Below are 17,887 nucleotides of genomic sequence, written 5' to 3' on the forward strand. Positions count from 1 at the left end.
AAAGTATTGGAGTTTCAGCTTCAACATCAGTCCTTCCAATGAATATTTAGGACTGATTTCCTTTAGGATGGACTGGTTGGATCTCCTTGCAGTCCAAGGGACTCTCAAGAGTCTTCTCCAACACCACAGTTCAAAAGCATCAATTCTTATGTATCTTCATGAAAATACATGGGAAATATTTCCATTGTTAATGGTAAGTTTAATGTCAGCTTGACCAGACTACATTCCTCAGTTATTCAGTCAAAAGGTGATCTGTGTGTGGCTCTGTAAGTATTTTGTAGATGTGATTGAAGTCCATAATTAGTTGATTTTAAGTAGGGACAAAGCCTCCCTAAAATAAAAAGAAATTCTGCTTGTAGAGAACAGTATCAGCTCCTGCCAAAGGGTTCCACCCTGTCCTTTGTAACAGGTGACCCTGAGTATTTTGGACTTGCCCAGTCAAGTTAGATTGTGGAATATTACCTTTTTATATTGCTAGATTCAGTTCATTGGTATGTCGTTTAATATTCCAAGACAGTTTGGTTTGCAATTTTTCTTTCTTTTAATGTCTTTATCTGGTTTTTATATCATGATAATGCTGGACCCTGGAAAAGTACTGGGAAAAGTTCGGTAAAACTTTTCTGCACAGTGTTTTTGTGAAGCCCTCTGGACTTACAGTCTTTTCTTTGAGAAATTTAAAAATTATGTATTCAGGGAATTCCGTGGTAGTCCAGTGGTCACGACTTGGTGCTTTCACTGCTGCAGGCCTGAGTTCCATTGCTGATAGGAAAACTAAGATCCCACAAGCTGCATGGAATGGCCAAAACAATAAAATAAAGTAAAATTTAAAAAAAGAATTCTAATTCTTAGATCAATATGCATTTATTATGATTTTCTATATCATTATGTTAGTTTTATATGTCATTTTTTAAGACATTTGTCCTTTACATTAAAATTTAAAAGTTTATCTGCACAATGTTTATTATAGTCTCTTTGTAATGCTTATGGTATCTTTTGTATTAAAATGAAAGCTGAAGTGTTAGTTCCTCAGTCATGTCCGACTCTTTGTAACCCCATGGACTGTAACCTGTCAGGCTCCTCTGTCCATGGGATTCTCCAGGCAAGAATACTGCTATAGGTTGCTATTCTTTTTCCAGGAGATCTTCCCAACCCAGGGATCAAATGTGGATCTCCCCTATTGCAAGCAGATTCTTTACCATCTGAGCCACCAGGGAAGCCCAGTCTTTTGTGTTATTCTCTTTTAATTCATGTGAATTGTAAATTTTCTCTCTCTCTCTTTTTTTCCCTTTTGCATTTTGTGGTGATTTCAAAGAACCACGCTTTGTGTTTGTTGATTTTTCTGCTTAGAAGTTAGTTTTCTTTTTCATTCAGGTCTTTTGTCATTTAGTTACTTAGTTGTGTCTGATTTTTTGTGACCTCATGGACTGCAGCACGCAAGGCTTACCTGTCCTTCACTATCTCCCAGAGTTTGTTCAAACTCGTGTCCATTGTGTTGATGATGCCATCCAACCATCTCATCCTCAGTCGCTCCCTTCTCTTCCTGCCCTCAGTCTTTCCCAGCATCAGGGTCTTTTCCAGTGAGTCAGCGCTTCACATCAGGTGGCCAAAGTATTGGAGCTTCAGCATCCAATCTTTCCAATGAATCATCACCATTGATTTCCTTTGAGATTGACTGGTTTGATCTCTTTGCTGTACCAGGGACTCTCAAGAGTCTATTTTTTTTTTCTATTTTCATTCTTCTACATACTTTAATATGCTGTTTTCTTTCTTTTATTTATAAGATGGATTTCAAAACCCTTGATTTTAGCTTTTTTTTAAAGACTTTTTTCTTTTTAAAAAATTATTTTAATTTTATTGGAATATGGTTGATTTGCAATGTTGTATTTGTTTCAGATGTACAGCAAAGTGATTTAGTTATACATGTACCTATATTCATTCTTTTTTAGGTTCTTTTCTCATATAGGTTATCACAGAATGTTAAATAGATTTCCCTGTGATATACTTTTACAGTGCTTTTCTTTTTAAGGTGTACCATGATAAAAATAAGAGGACTCCGGTCTTAAATTTTGTAATATCGTTGAACTCTGACAAAAGTGGAAAGGAAACTATTGATCAGTGAGATACACTAAACATGAGGGAAGAGATACAGCATGTTTCCCTAAAGCTTCCTATCATGCTGGTTAGCAAACTGTGAACCAAACCCCACTATTCACTCTTCAGTGGAGTTAGCTATGACTCTATGTTGGGAGTGAATTGAAGGATATCCAGGTCCCAGAGCTTATGTGGTTGTGAAAAGACCCAAGGCAGTCAAATGAGGGATGAAGAATATGATTAATATATCCCAAGCAAAGGCCAGGTTTAGAAAAGCTTAGTCTTAGGGTTTGTACGTGGGTGTATACACTTGTTAGTCACTCAGTTGTGACCGATTCTTTGCAGTCTCATGGACTAAACTGCCAGCCTCCTCTGTCCATGGAATTCTCCAGGCAAGAATTATGGAGTGGTGTGCCATTCTTTTTTCTAGGGGATCTTCCCAACCCAAGGATTTTCTGTGAATTTTTCTGAATTATGAAAAATCACCATTTTCTCTCAAGTGAAAGATTTCATCTAAGAATTTTTTATTTGATTATGTGGATTCATAGACTTTGGATAGAATTTCCCAAATGGTGTAGTCCAAATGGGAAATATATAAAAATAATGATTCTCCTTATCTGGGGAATATCAGGACTTGTGTCACTTGCTTCTGGGTCAATATGCTTCTTTCTATATACCCATCACTCTCTCTGTTCCATAGTGTGACAGATGCAGAAGCATAGGCCGTGGTGATGTGGTCCATCAGATGGGCCTGGAATCCAACCAGGTGGGAGTAACTGTGTGTGTAGCTTGAATTGGGCATTTTGACATTCCTGAGAATGTAGGAGAAAGAAATGAGGTTGGCTACAAGGAAGGGATTTATTGTGTGTTTATTGTACACTAGGATCTTTTGTTTCCTTCTTCACATGTTAACTTCTTGCTTAGATACTATTTTCATCTTCTACAAACTTCTATAAAGGGTTTGAGATGGCTGGCAATAAAAGATTCACAAATGTACATAAATATAAAAGTAAAAGTTCTCAGTCATGTCTGACTCTTTGGGACCCCATGAACTGTAGCCTGCCAGGCTCCTCTGTCCATGGGATTTTCCAGGCAGGAATACTGGAGTGGGTTGCCCATCCCTTCTCCAGGGGATCTTCCAAACCCAGGGGTCAAACCTGGATCTCCTGCATTACAGGCAGATTCTTTACCATCTGAGCCACTTGGGAAACCAATACATTGTGTGTGTGTGTATGTATAATAAAGCTGTTAGAGGCACCCTCTTTGAACTGCTTTAGAATTTAGGGCCATGAAATTTGAACCTAACTCCAGAGTTTCTGAGAGCATTAGTAATGGGTCTTCACTGGGTACCTAAGGAAAAAGCATTGGCACAGCTTCCATGGAGCCCTTCATTTTGATCTTACCTCTGCTTCCCAGGCTACATGCCAGGCTGGGTTAGTCATCAAAGGCCCTCACCTGGAGTGGTTTAGTCACTCAGTCTTGTCTGACTCTTTTTGACCCCATGGACTCTAGCATGCCAGGTTCCTCTGTCCATGGGATGTTCCAGGCAAGAATACTGGAGTCAGTTGCCATTTCCTTCTCCAGGGGAACTTCCTGACCCAGGGACCAAACCTGGGTCTCCTGCATAGCAGTCAGATTCTTTAATGACTGATCCACCAGGGAAGCCACCTGGGGAGAGCCAGATTATTGAAACGGATGAATGTTGTTCATCAAATGATGCAAGTCTGCTAAAAACCAGTAATTTTGTTTTGTTTTGTTTAATAATTAACACTTTAGGTGTAGTTTTTTGTTTTTAACAAACAACAATAGCAAGGCAAGTGACCTAAAGGCTAGACATAGAAGGAGCTGGAAGGACCCCTCCCTATGAACATGAAGGTTGTAGCCTGGTAGGATGCACAGTCAAGCCAGTGGCTGAAAGAAAATGTTTTCTGCAGGTCTAATAGGAGGGAGGTCAGACAGCCCTATTTTTCTCCACTTATGATTAGCATTTATTCCTTCAGAACTCCATGCTCTTCACTCTGAGTTTTCTTTTGATACCACAGCAGAGACAGGGAGAAACAGGAAAAGCATGTGGGTCTCTATCCAGATCATGCAGTTTGCTTCCCAAGGGCTCCTGGCCACAGAGTCACAGTTCTGGTTGTTTGTTCCTCCTGCCTGCAGCTGTGGCTCTGGGATTCTCTGAGTACAAACAGTTCCTCTCTATCTCCAGGATAAGCAATGCCTTCCTGGGAAACTTTAGGACAACCACTTACCCTCGAAACTTCATTATTTCTTATCTGTAAAGAATAGCCAGTGTTAACTCAGACAAGCATCTCAACCTTTGCATCCCAGCTCCTTTTTGGTCAAAATTTCCATCAACTGTGATTACTGCCTGCAAGTCATTCACACCATTCTTTATATTTGTTAAACAAGCCTATAAAATCAGTCATGAGTCTTAGAATTGTCTAAAAATATTCAGATATTCTTCCCTATGTTTCCCCATCCCCCTGTGCAGATCACCATGGATTTGTATCCACCTGAGATCATAAACTTCAGAGGCCTTGGCCAAGACTGGGTGAATCTGCTAGTCCCTACCACCTCACCCGACTTTTATAGCAGGCAGACACTAAGTGTTGATTGCATTCTTATTGCCTGATCCTGTCCTCCAGAGTATCATCATACTTTTCCTGATAAAGATGGATGCTTAAATCAGCATCAACCAATGATTTCATTTTCTATTCTACCTGCTGTCTTTTTTAGACCAAGATCATTTCCTAAGAGAAAATCATCTCAGGGGATAATGTGATGATTAAGAGAATGTTCATGGAACTCAGCACAGGGCCTTAAACACAGTATACACATTGTAAATGGAATCTGGTGTTGTTATAATAGTTAACCTTTGGAATGGGCATTTTAAATACTTAGTAGTATAATGATAGAAAGATGGTTGTGTGTTGGGGGCAAGCTTAAATATGTCATAATGGCTCATGACATGGGGTTCCCAGCTCCGTGACTTAGGCTTTGCAGTTTCCATCAAATTGCTTTTCCTCTCCCTGTGCCTCACTGTCTCCATTTGTAAAATTAGATAATACTATTGCTATATATGTTACACTGAATTTGTAATTAACCACTTCTTTATCCCTACATGGATAGCTGAAGCATCTGGATTCCTTATCTGTAATGCCTGCTCACTCCTCTCTCTAATAACACCTGCTGACTCCTGATAGTTTGAGATACAGCTTCTACTCTCTGAGCCTCAAATAGTTTCATCTGTTAAAAATAATAATTCCTGCCTCAAATGGCTACTGAGTGTATCACAAGAGCTGATACCTAGAAAGTCCTTATCAGAGTGTTTGGTGCATGCAATAAACATCATGAGGACCACCTATAATTCTGTTTCTTTGGAAGGGAAAGCATTCCCTGGTGTTTCAACAAGTTTGAAGGAAAGGAGTTTAATCCTAACAAATCAATAAAATTTATCTTTGAAAAGTATCCTTGACATGAAGGCCTCTGTGTTTTCGCTATTTCAGACATTTCTACTTTTGATTGGTGTGGTGGGCGTGATGGTGGCTGCAATTCCTTGGACTGCTATACCTGTGATTCCCCTTGGCATCATTTTCTTTTTTCTTCGGCGATATTTCTTAGAGACATTACGAGATGTGAAACGCCTGGAATGTACAAGTGAGTACCAGGGCTCTCAGGTTGGGATGGCAGTGCAGTCTATCTTCCATTTATGCCTCAATTAACCAGACCCCTGAAATTCTGAAGACTGTTCTGTGGAATTTCTCACTGTTAACATTAGGTGATTGAAAGTAATGGCCCCTGAGAGTAGGTTTGGCCCTTAAGACAAATGGAGCTGGTGGAGGGTCAGCTGCCCTTTGCATTTTATCCCAAGGAGGATGGATGTGAGCACCATGAGGACAGGGACCATTTCTGTCTTGTTCATGACCTATGTCCTAACACAGAGTATCCACTCTGTTAATACTATTCTTGAAAGTATTTTATCATGTTGGAACTAATGTAGAAGGAAAATAAATAATTGTTCTTCAAAAGAAAGCTGAGCGCCGAAGAATTGATGCTTTTGAACTGTGGTGTTGGAGAAGACTCTTGAGAGTCCCTTGGACTGCAAAGAAATCTAACCAGGCCATCTTAAAGGAGATCAGTCCTGAGTGTTCATTGGAAGGACTGATGTTGAAGCTGAAATTCCAATACTTTGGCCACCTGATGCGAATAGCTGACTCATTTGAAAAGACCGTGATCTCCATAGTGGCTGTACTAGTTTGCATTCCCACCGACAGTGTAACTAGTACAGCCACTATGGAGAACAGTGTGGAGGTTCCTTAAAATACTGGAAATAGAACCGCCTTATGATCCAGCAATCCCACTGCTGGGCATACACACTGAGGAAACCAGAAGTGAAAGAGACACGTGTACCCCAATGTGCATCACAGCACTGTTTATAATAGTCAGGACATGGAAGCAACCTAGATGTCCATCAGCAGATGAATGGATAAGAAAGCTATGGTACATATACACAATGAAGTATTAGCCATTAAAAATAATACATTTGAATCAGTTCTAATTAGGTGGATGAAACTGAAGCCTATTATACAGAGTGAAGTAAGCCAGAAAGAAAAACACCAATACCGTATACTAACGCATATATATGGAATTTAGAAAGATGGTAACAATAACCCTGTATACGAGACAGCAAAAGAGACACAGATGTATAGAACAGTCTTTTGGACTCTGTGGGAGAGAGAGAGGGTGGGATGATTTGGAAGAATGGCATTGAAATACGTATGATATCATATATGAAACGAGTCGCTGGTCCAGGTTCGATGCACGATACTGGATGCTTGGGGCTGGTGCACTGGGACAACCCAGAGGGATGGTATGTGGAGGGAGGAGGGAGGAGGGTTCAGGATGGGGAACACAAGTATACCTGTGGCGGATTCATTTCGATATTTGGCAAAACCAATACAATATTGTAAAGTTTAAAAATAAAATAAAATTTAAAAAAAAGAAAAGAAAAGACCCTGATCCTGGGAAAGATTGAGGGCAGGAGGAGAAGGGGACGACAGAGGATGAGATGGTTGGATGGCATCACTGACTCAATGGACATGAGTTTGGGTAAACTCTGGGAATTGGTGATGGGCAGGGAGGCCTGGCGTGCTGTGGTTCATGGAGTCACAAAGAGTCGGACACGACTGAGCAACTGAACTTAACTGAACTGAAAGTTACCAGAAATGACAAGGAAAGGAAAAGATTAGGGAAAGGAAAGGAGACTTCAGGAAATATATGTCAAAAGTGATGTATTTGAAAAAAATATTCTTTCACACGTTCTAGTAAGTTGCAGTTGTTGAAAGTATTGGAAATTGTGTGTTAGTCGCTGAATCATGTCTGACTCTTTGAGACTGTATGGTTTGTAGCCCACCAGGCTCTTCTGTCCATGGAATTCCCCAGGCAAGAATACTGGAGTGGATAGCCATTCCCTTCTCCAGAGGATCTTCCTGGCCCAGGGGTTGAACCCAGCTCTTCTGCATTGCTGGTGGACTCTGATATCTAAGTCACCAGGGAAGCCCTATTGAAAAGATAAGCCCTTTTATTTTCATGTCTGCTCTTTGTCATTTTCAGTATTTGGGGTGATAACCACACTGTTTGAAAGCTGAGTGGTGAAGAATTGATGCTTTTGAACTATGGTATTGGAGAAGACTCTTGAGAGTCCCTTGACTGCATGGAGATCAGTCCTGGGTATTCATTGGTAGGACTGATTTTGAAGCGTTTGAAACTCCAATACTTGAGCCACCTGATGTGGAGAGCTGCCTCATTTGAAAAGACCTTGATGCTGGGAAAGATTGAGGGCAGGAGGAGAAGGGGACGACAGAGGATGAGATGGTTGGATGGCATCACCGACTCAATGGACATAGGTTTGGGTGGACTCTGAGAGTTGGTGATGGACGGGGAGGGCTGGCGTGCTGCAGTTCATGGGGTCACAAAGAGTCTGACACGACTGAGCGACTGAACTGAATTGAACCACACTGTTTGTGTTCCCCTTTCTCAAAGCTATTCATAGAAATGATGCTGAAAATAATCCCCTAGGAGAACACAGGAGGGGGATCGGTTCAGTATGTATTTAGTTGATAACTCCATTCACCTTCCTAGTTTTAGAATAATGGGGACCAGAGGTGTCCCTGGTAGTCCTGTGATTAAGACTCTATGCTTCCACTGTGGGGGCCACCATTTTAGTCCTGGTTGGGAAACCAGATCCTGTAAGATGCAGCGAAAAAGCAGAATAATGGGAAACACATTCTATGATTAATTATTCTATTCAACAGGTAATCACAGATAGTGAAATAATTAAATGTTTCTCTTATTATTGCACACACTTCATCAGTATTAAAACAAAAATAAGGAAAATAGATTGTTATATATTTTTAAAAGTTATAAAAATAACAAAAAGTAAGGAGAGAAAATGTTTGCATCAGAGACCTCAACTGTGAATAATTATTGGAGATTAATACCAACTTAACCTTCGAGAAACCAAGCCAAGAACAGACGCATGTTGAGTCTCATGCTTCTCTGTATCTACTAAGTGGAAAAAAATCTCAGTTCATCCAGTCAGAGGACTTGTTTTATTGTGGCATTTGTATGTTTTGTTTTTAATAATAAACACTTGAGGTAATTACCTTTATTTGCAAAAAGAATAGTGATCATTAGTTTCATAAAATCTGTAGAAGACATTTTCACTCATCAAGAGAAGCAGCTAACCTCCTGCGAGGTCGAGTTTGGCGAGGTGTTTGGATGGATGGGGAGCAGTAGAGTCCAGGTGTGTGTGTGCAGATCTACCTATATGACTCAGTAGGATGGTAGGACCTGGGGAGGCAGAAGAGGAAGTGATGAGCTCCATCCAGTCTTCTATGTAGACAGGGTTCAGACGTTTTATGGTTTGAGACCACTCATGAAATGGAGACATTCAGTAGTCTTGTTGCAAAGCAGGTCTCTGGTACATTGAGAGAGGGATTGTTCTAGAAAAGAATATTTGATCAAATTTTTGCATAGGGCAAGGGCTATTTCCCATTCACATGGAAGTGGAGAGAAGGGCTCCTCCTGAGGCTTTTGTCAAGAAGCAGTACAGGATTTTCTCAGTATTTGATCTGGAGAGTCTGAGAACTTCAGCACCATCACTGTGGATTATTTAGATTTTTTGCACCTAGTAGGCTGAAACAAGTTAAGTTCAGTTCATTTCAGTCGCTCAGATGTGTCCGACTCTTTGCGACCCCATAAATTGCAGTACGCCAGGCCTCCCTGTCCATCACCAACTCCCGGAGTTCACTCAAACTCATGTCCATCGAGTTGGTGATGCCATCCAGCCATCTCATCCTCTGTCGTCCCCTTCTCCTTCTGCCCCCAATCCCTCCCAGCATCAGAGTCTTTTCCAATGAGTCAACTCTTCGCATGAGGTGGCCAAAGTACTGGAGTTTCAGCTTTAGCATCATTCCTTCCAAATAACACCCAGGACTGATCTCCTTTAGAATGGACTGGCTGGATTTCCTTGCAGTCCAAGGGACCCTCAAGAGTCTTCTCCAACACCACAGTTCAAACGAATCAATTCTTTGGCACTCAGCTTTCTTCACTGCCCAACTCTCACATCCATACATGACTACTGGAAAAACCATAGCCTTGACTAGATGGACCTTTGTTGACAAAGTAATGTCTCTCCTTTTTAATATGCTATCTAGGTTGGTCATAGCTTTCCTTCCAGGGAGTAAGTATCTTTTAATTTCATGGCTGCAGTCACCATCTGCAGTGATTTTGGAGCCCCCAAAAATAAAGTCAGCCACTGTTTCCACTGTTTCCCCATCTATTTCCCATGAAATGATGGGACCACATGCCATGATCTTCGTTTTCTGAATGTTGAACTTTAAGCCAACTTTTTCACTCTCCTCTTTCACTTTAATTAAGAGGCTTTTTAGTTCCTCTTCACTTTCTGCCATAAAGGTGGTGTCATCTGCATATCTGTGGTTATTGATATTTCTCCCGGCAATCTTGATTCCAGCTTGTGCTTATTCCAGCCCAGCATTTTTCATGGTGTAATCTGCATATAAGTTAAATAAGCAGGGTGACAATATACAGCCTTGATGCACTCCTTTTCCTATTTGGAACCAGTCTGTTGTTCCATGTCCAGTTCTAACTGTTGCTTCCTGACCTGCATACAGGTTTCTCAAGAGGCAGGTCAGGTGGTCTGGTATTCCCATCTCTTTCAGAATTTTCCCCAGTTTATTGTGATCCACACAGTCAAAGGCTTTGGCATAGTCAATAAAACAAGTTAGACAATACATTTAATCCAGGTACCCCATCCTGCACACCTCAGATAACCATATGCGGTAGCCAGTTGATTAGAATGTTTATGTTCTCTATCTAGGTGGTGGTGGTGGTTGTGTTCAGTCCCTCAGTCGTGTCTGACTCTTTGAACCTAGGGACTACATGCAGCATGCCAGGCTTCCCTGTCCTTCACCATCTCCCAGAGTTTGCTCAAACTCATGTCCATTGAGTTGGTGATGTCATCCAACCATCTCATCCTAGGGCTGAGTGGATGGTCACCTGGCCCCTAGCCCAGGCTGTCCTTCCCCAGCTGAGGGCTTCCCATTCTCTCTGAGCCCCAGGGTCTCACAAAGGGAAGCCTGCTCCTTCCTTCCTTATAGAATTGGGAACACTAAACACAAGAGGAGGTTCTGTGTCTTTACCTGTTGGTACCTCAACCTCTCTAAATGTGCAGTGCCCAAATGCATGTTGGTACTGACTGAACTGTCATCAGACAGGCATTCAGATACTAAAGAGTGAGGACCTGAAAACAGTTTGGAGTTTCACCCTTGATTCTTTCCCCATCATTTTATAAAATCTCTGAATCTTCCTGTAAGATGCATTACTAACTTCCCATAAACAATCTAATTGTACTAACAGGTCTTCTCTAGGAGACACACAGGTAACAAAGTTATATCAGTATTTCCTGCTGATACAGCACAAGTTATCACTCACCCCAGACAAAGGTCACAGGCTCACTATGTGCCCCTGACAACAGCAAGTTACAGCCTCATTCATGGTGAGGAATGAAAACCTCACCAGAAGTGTCCTCCGTGCTTGGCAGCCTGCAGCCCATCTGTTCCCTGATGGGCAGAAGCCTGACCTTGGTGCTTGTGGTCAGTGTGCTCTTAGAGAAGAAGGCAGGAAATGAATGGTCAGTCATGTGACACCAGGCCCAAACCCACATGAAGTCACTCAAAAGAGAATGGTCACTAAGGCCACTGTCAGATTCTAAAAGATTGATGTGAGTGTCACACGCCGCAGTGACCTCAGAGCACCAGGACATGTATCTAGCAGGCAGTTAATAAAATGTCCATCAGGTTCCTGGAATGTAAGTCAAGACTGTTCAAAGGCTCCTCGTCTGCTGGGTCCTGTGGTCACAAGGGCGGGGCAGTGCCAGGTGCTCTGTGACCCGCACAGAGGCTCCTGGCGCAGGTGCCAAGAGAGGCCCATGACGGGGGAGGCTGCAGACTGTCCCCTCCCCTTACTCGTCTCACCCTGTCTTGTGTCTGGCTCTGGTGCAGGATGGGGGATGTACTGACTCTATCCCAGCCCTTAGGTTACTCATCTAAGGAGGAGATGGCCACAAAATTCAGTGTGGTGAGGACTCTAATTAGGAATTAAATTTTAAAAGGCTACTGATTCAAAAATTAGTGAACAGTAATTACTCACCCATGAAAAATAATGAAATATTACCATTTGCAGCAGCATTGATGGACTTAGGGAATATTGTTATTAGTAAAGTCAGTCCGAGAAAGATAAATACGATATCACTTATATATGGAATCTAAAAATAATACAAATCAATCTGTACACAAAATAGAAATAGATTCAGAGACATAGAAAACAAACTTACAGTTGGCAAAGGGGATTGGGAGAGAGGGAAGAACAAGTTAGAAGTATGGGATTAATACACATACTGCTATTAATATGTCAAATAGACAACAACAAGGAATTACTGTAAAGCACAGGGAATTTTATTCAGTATCTTGTATTAACCTGTAATGAAATATAATCCAAAAAAAATAACTGAATGACTATACTATATACCTTAAACTAGCACATTATTGTAAATCAACTGTACTTCAATATATTTTTAAAAAATTGTCAACAATTTCCACCTGGTGAGATGCCAGAAAAATTTGTAGGGAGGCGTGTGTGACAGGGTCTTGATGAAAGAACAAGAATTTCTTTATCTAAATCTAGCTGTGATTTGAATTTGATCAAAGATAGTTTCAAGGAGAATCTTTCATTCCCAGGTCATTAAAGTGAAGCTTGATGTGAGCAGGACTTTGAGGGTCACATGGAGGATTCCCTTTGGCGGGATGTGTGACCACAGAGCCCGGGAGGCAGTGGGTTTCCTTGCATCCAGCCTCCCTGATGGTCTCTGTTATGTGTCTGTCTCTGCTTCCCCAGCACGGAGCCCAGTATTTTCCCACTTAGCATCTTCTCTCCGGGGACTCTGGACCATCCGAGCATACAAAGCTGAACAGAAGTTTCAGGAACTGTTTGATGCACACCAGGATTTGCACTCAGGTCTGTAAGTTTCTGGAGATGATTTCAAAGGATGGGATGTGCTCCCTTCTGAGGCTGGCCTCCCTCTCAGGTGGCCTAGTAGGCCAGCACCTCTCTCTGTGTCACTCCTCATCCCCCTCTGCACACCTGCCTCCCCCACCCCTTTCTCTCAGCATCCCCTCAGTGCTCCCTTCTTCCCTGTCATCCCCTGCTTTTCTCCCCTGACTGGCTCATACTGTCCTTGCATCACTGTGCCCTGTAGACTTCTGTCTCTTTAGGGTAAGATTCAGCAAACTTCTTTTTTGTGAAGATCCAGATAGAAAATATTGTAGGCTTGTGTGCTGTACTGTGTCTGTTGCAACTACTCACCTTTGCTGTTGTAGCACAAAGATAGGCAAAGATAATACATCAGAAAATGGTGGTTTCTGTGTTCCAATAAAACTTTATTTACAGAACCAGGTGGTGGCTGTTCTAACCCTCCAGACTGTGGTTTGCTAACTCTTTTCAGAGAGTGGAGGGTGGCAGATGTGATTGAGGAAATAATTTCCTGATTTGCTACCCACTTGATTATGTTGTTATCAGTGAAATTTTTTCCCTAGGTAGAAAATTCAGGATTTCCTCTAAGTCTATAAAATCCAAGCCAAACTTTCCAATAATTATTGTATTTTGAAGATATAAATGGCATTTTGAAAGTCACATGCAGATTCTGTTAGCTGATGGTCATATAGACACTGGCTCCTAAGAATAAACACTGTAGGGCCCTGTAGTGAGGACAGAAGGTGCTGGAAACAGTGTGAGCTGTGCTCTCTGCTATGTGAGAGCTGGTAGCAGTCGGCCCTGTGAGAGGATGATCTTCACGCTGAGGCCCAGCACTGCAGGGAATGCACAGATGAGACGATTTTCCATCTTCCTTCTTGTGATCCTGTTTCTGTTGATAACCTGTGGGTTGAAGTTTTCAGTGCATGCTTCCTGGACTGATTCCTGTGTGTCCCATACATTGTCTTGTGTTAGAACCTAGTTTTCTGGAATCTTCAGGTTCCTTGGGTATGTAACTTTGCTGTCCTACCTGTGTAAAACCTTCTGTAGCTCAACTGAGAAAATACTCTCCCTCATGAGAAGCAGCTAACATGGTTTTTCTGTTTATATATTACACTTATTATGGTTCCAAATCCAGAGGCTTGGTTCCTGCTTTTGACGACGTCCCGATGGCTCGCTGTGTATCTGGATGTCATCTGTGCCATCTTTGTCACTGTTGTTGCTTTTGGGGCCCTGATTCTGGTAGAATGTAAGTACAGATATGAATAATTGTGGTATGTTTACACTTTTTAGCTTTTTTTGGTAGTTATTAAACTCTTGTCATCATGTCTAATATATACTCTTTGGTTTTAATGAATTGTATTAAAATGTCTGCAATATGTGACTCCACAGTGTGGTCCATGTGAAGTTGTTTGTGTCTTATTGAGAACTTTTATCTTTTTTTTTTTTCATTTATTTATTTACAGTAGGTCTTTTTGAGGCCATTAAAAAATGATTGGCATATGGTTGATTTACAATGTGTTAGCTTCAGGTGGACAGCCAAGTGACTCTGTTATACATATATCCACTTTTTAAAGATTCTTTTTCCATACCCCATGAACATTGGGGTGAATGTATATTTTTTTAGTAATTTGCATTTGATTAATACTTCAAATGAACTGTCTTTTAGAAAAGAATTTCTATTTTTCACTTTCAGAATCCTTAGGAACAAAGTCCAGGTATAACATGCCTGCTCCAGCAGACCTTTGGTACCTTGGGCCCCTGCTTTGGCTCTCTCAGGCCATTCTCTGGTTTTTATTTTAAGTTTTATTGGGGTATAGTTCATTTACACTGTTGTCTTAGTTTCCGATGTACAGCAAAATCAATCTGCTGTACATATACATGTATCCACTCTTTTTTAAGTTCTTTCTCATGTATGTCATTACTGAGTTCTCTGTACTTTACAGTAGTTTCTTGTTAGTTATCTATTTTAATATTTTATATATAGTAGTATGTATGTGTCAATCCCAGTCTTCCAATTATCCCTCCCCTCCCTTATCCCCTGTTAACCGTAAGTTTATTTTCTACATCGATTACACTACTTCTGTTTTGTAGATAAGTTCATTTGTAGCCTTTTTTATATTCCATATATAAGCAATATCATATTCTCTTTTTCTCTGTCTGACTTACTTCACTCAGTATGAAAATCTCTAAGCTGAGTAATATTCCACTATATGTATGATGGCGCATCTTCCTTATCCATTGCCCTGTTGATGGACATTTAGGTTGCTTCTATGTTCTGGCTTGGAGAAGGCAATGGCACCCCACTCCAGTACTCTTGCCTGGAAAATCCCATGGATGGAGGAGCCTGGTAGGCTGCAGTCCATGGGGTCGCTAAGAGTCGGACAAGACTCAGCGACTTCACTTTCACTTTTCACTTTCATGCATTGGAGAAGGAAATGGCAACCCACTCCAGTGTTCTTGCCTGGAGAATCCCAGGGACAGGGGAGCCTGGTGGCTGCCGTCTATGGGATCGCACAGAGTCGGACACGACTGAAGTGACTTAGCATAGCATATGTTCTGGCTATTGTAAATAGTGCTATAGTGAACATAAGGGTGGATGTATCTTTTGGAATTATGGTTTTCTCTGGATATATGCCCAGGAGTGGGATTTCTGGATCATATGGTAGCTGTCTTTTTAGTTTTTAAAGGAACCTCCATATTTTTCTCCATAGTGGCTTTACCAGTTTACATTCCCACCAACAGTGTTGGAGGGTTCCCTTTTCTCCACATCCTCTCCCGTATTTATTATTTTGATGATGGTCATTCTGACTGGTGTGAGGTGAAACCTCCCTGTAGTTTTTTACATTTTTTTTCATTTTTTTTCACTGTAGTTTTGATATACATTTTCCTAATAATTAGAGATGTTGACCATCTTTTCATGGCTTTTTTTTGGCCATCTGTGTTTCTTCTTTGGAGACTGTCTCTTTTAATCTTCTGCTCATTTTTTGGATTTTTTTTTTGCTTATTGATTTATTTGGTATTGAACTGCATGAGCTGTTTGTATATTTTGGAGAGTCATCCCTTGTAAGTCACTTGTTTGCAAATATTTCTCCCCATTCTGCAGATTGTCTGTGGTATTTTTATGGGTTTCTTTGCTGTGCAAAAGCTTTTAAGATTAATTGGGTCCCATTTGTTTATGTTTTATTTTATATTCATTACTCTATGAGGTGCTGCAATTTATGTCAGAGAGAGTTCTCCCTATGTTTTCATCTAAAAGTTTTGTAGTGTCTGGTCTTACATTTATGTCTGTAATCCATTTTGAGTTTATTTTTGTGTATGGTGTTAGGGAAAGTTCTAATTTTATTCTTTTACATGTAGCTGTCCAGTTTTCCAAGCACCAACTATTGAAGAAACTGTCTTTTCTCCGTTGTATATTCTTGTTTACTTTGCCATAAGTGGTCATAGGTGCCTGGGGGTTATCTCTGGGCTTTCTGTCCTGTTCTGTTGATCTGTATTTCTAATTTTGGTGCCACTTAGCATTTGGTGCCACTTTCAGTTACTGTAGCTTTGTAATATAGTCTAAAGACAGGGAGTGTGATTCCTCCTAGCTTCATCATTCTTCTTTGTTTTTCTCAAGATTACATTGGCTATTCATGGTATTTTGTGTTTCCTTTTAAAATGTAAACTTTTTTGTTCTAATTTTGTGAAAAATGCCATTGGTAATTTGATAAGGATTGCACTGAACCTGTAGATTGCTTAAGTAGTTTATTTGTTTGTTTGCAGTAGGTCATCATGGAGATCTTTTATCTTTTTATCTTTCTTTGAATGGGTTGAGGTCTACATAACTGTAGCAGGGTGATCTTCTGAACATCCCAGGTAGTGTCCTGTAGTTGGATGGAGAGAACCAAGTTTACAATTAAGCTTTCTTACAGCTTAGAAAAGGCAGAGGAACCAGAGATCAAATTGCCAACATCTGCTGGATCATGGAAAAAGCAAGAGAGTTCCAGAAAAATGTCTATTTCTGCTTTATTGACTATGCCAAAGCCTTTGACTGTGTGGATCACAATAAACTGTGGAAAATTCTGAAAGAGACGGGAATACCAGACCACCTGACCTGCCTCTTGAGAAACCTATATGCAGGTCAGGAAGCAACAGTTAGAACTAGACATGGAACAACAGACTGGTTCCAAATAGGAAAAGGAGTACGTCAAGGCTGTATATTGTCTCCCTGCTTATTTAACTTCTATGCAGAGTACATCATGAGAAACGCTGGGCTGGATGAAGCACAAGCTGGAATCAAGATTGCCAGAAGAAATATCAATAACCTCAGATATGCAGATGACACCACCCTTATGGCAGAAAGTGAAAAAGAACTAAAGAGCCTCTTGATGAAAGTGAAAAAGGAAAGTGAAAAAGTTGGCTTAAAGCTCAACATTCAGAAAACTAAGATCATGGCATCTGGTCCCATCACTTCATGGGAAATAGATGGGGAAACAGTGGAAACAGTGTCAGACTTTATTTTTGGGCCTCCAAAATTACTACAGATGGACTGCAGCCATGAAATTAAAAGACGCTTACTCCTTGGAAGAAAAGTTATGCCCAATCTCGATAGCATGTTCAAAAGCAGAGACATTACTTTGCCAACTGAGCAACTGAACTGAACTGACAGTTTAGGTTATAGGTTTTAGCTTTAGGGCTCCTTGGATCTCTTGGTTGTAGGGGTCCAGTGTAATGGTGTTAGAAAGAGTCTCTGTAGCAAAAACAGTATCCTCACTGCTGTGTGGGTCACAGATGAGCAGTTGTTGGAATGTGAGGCATGAATTCACCATCCCTCAATATTCCACAGCAATAACCCTGAATCACAGTCTTTAATGCAAAAATGAGAGTAATTTTTTAGATTTAAAAGCATTGCCTTGTTTTGCAAAACCCATCGCCTTGTTTTTGTGATTTCAACTGCAGCTACATTGGACATAGAAAGTGAAATTACATAATGATAATGAAGCATAAGGATAAAAATCTGAGCAATGACATCCTCACCTATATTGTACTGTCAAGTGTATCTCAATCCAGGTGGGATTAATATGATAAAGGATGAAAATGGTAAGGACCTAAGAGAAGCAGAAGAGATTAGGAAGAGATGGCACAAATACACAGACGAACTGTACAGAAAAGATCTTAATGACCTGGATAACCATGATGA

At 40.8% G+C, this 17,887-nt stretch overlaps 1 protein-coding gene across 1 annotated transcript in view; it reads left to right on the forward strand.

Moving 5' to 3' along the window:
• Window positions 1-17,887, forward strand: part of LOC147361877 (ATP-binding cassette sub-family C member 4-like) — a 177,611-nt gene that overhangs the window by 79,484 nt on the left and 80,240 nt on the right. Inside the window, exons 21-23 of the mRNA XM_086328421.1 lie at window positions 5,601-5,751; window positions 12,571-12,690; window positions 13,844-13,954. Of these exons, the coding sequence (XP_086184547.1) occupies window positions 5,601-5,751; window positions 12,571-12,690; window positions 13,844-13,954 (382 nt within the window). The remainder of the gene's footprint in view (window positions 1-5,600; window positions 5,752-12,570; window positions 12,691-13,843; window positions 13,955-17,887) is intronic.

This window comes from Bos grunniens, chromosome 12 (assembly GCF_055505025.1).
Source record: "Bos grunniens cultivar Pamir isolate PY7600 chromosome 12, Bosgru_T2T1.0, whole genome shotgun sequence".
Taxonomy (NCBI): Eukaryota; Metazoa; Chordata; class Mammalia; order Artiodactyla; family Bovidae; genus Bos; species Bos grunniens.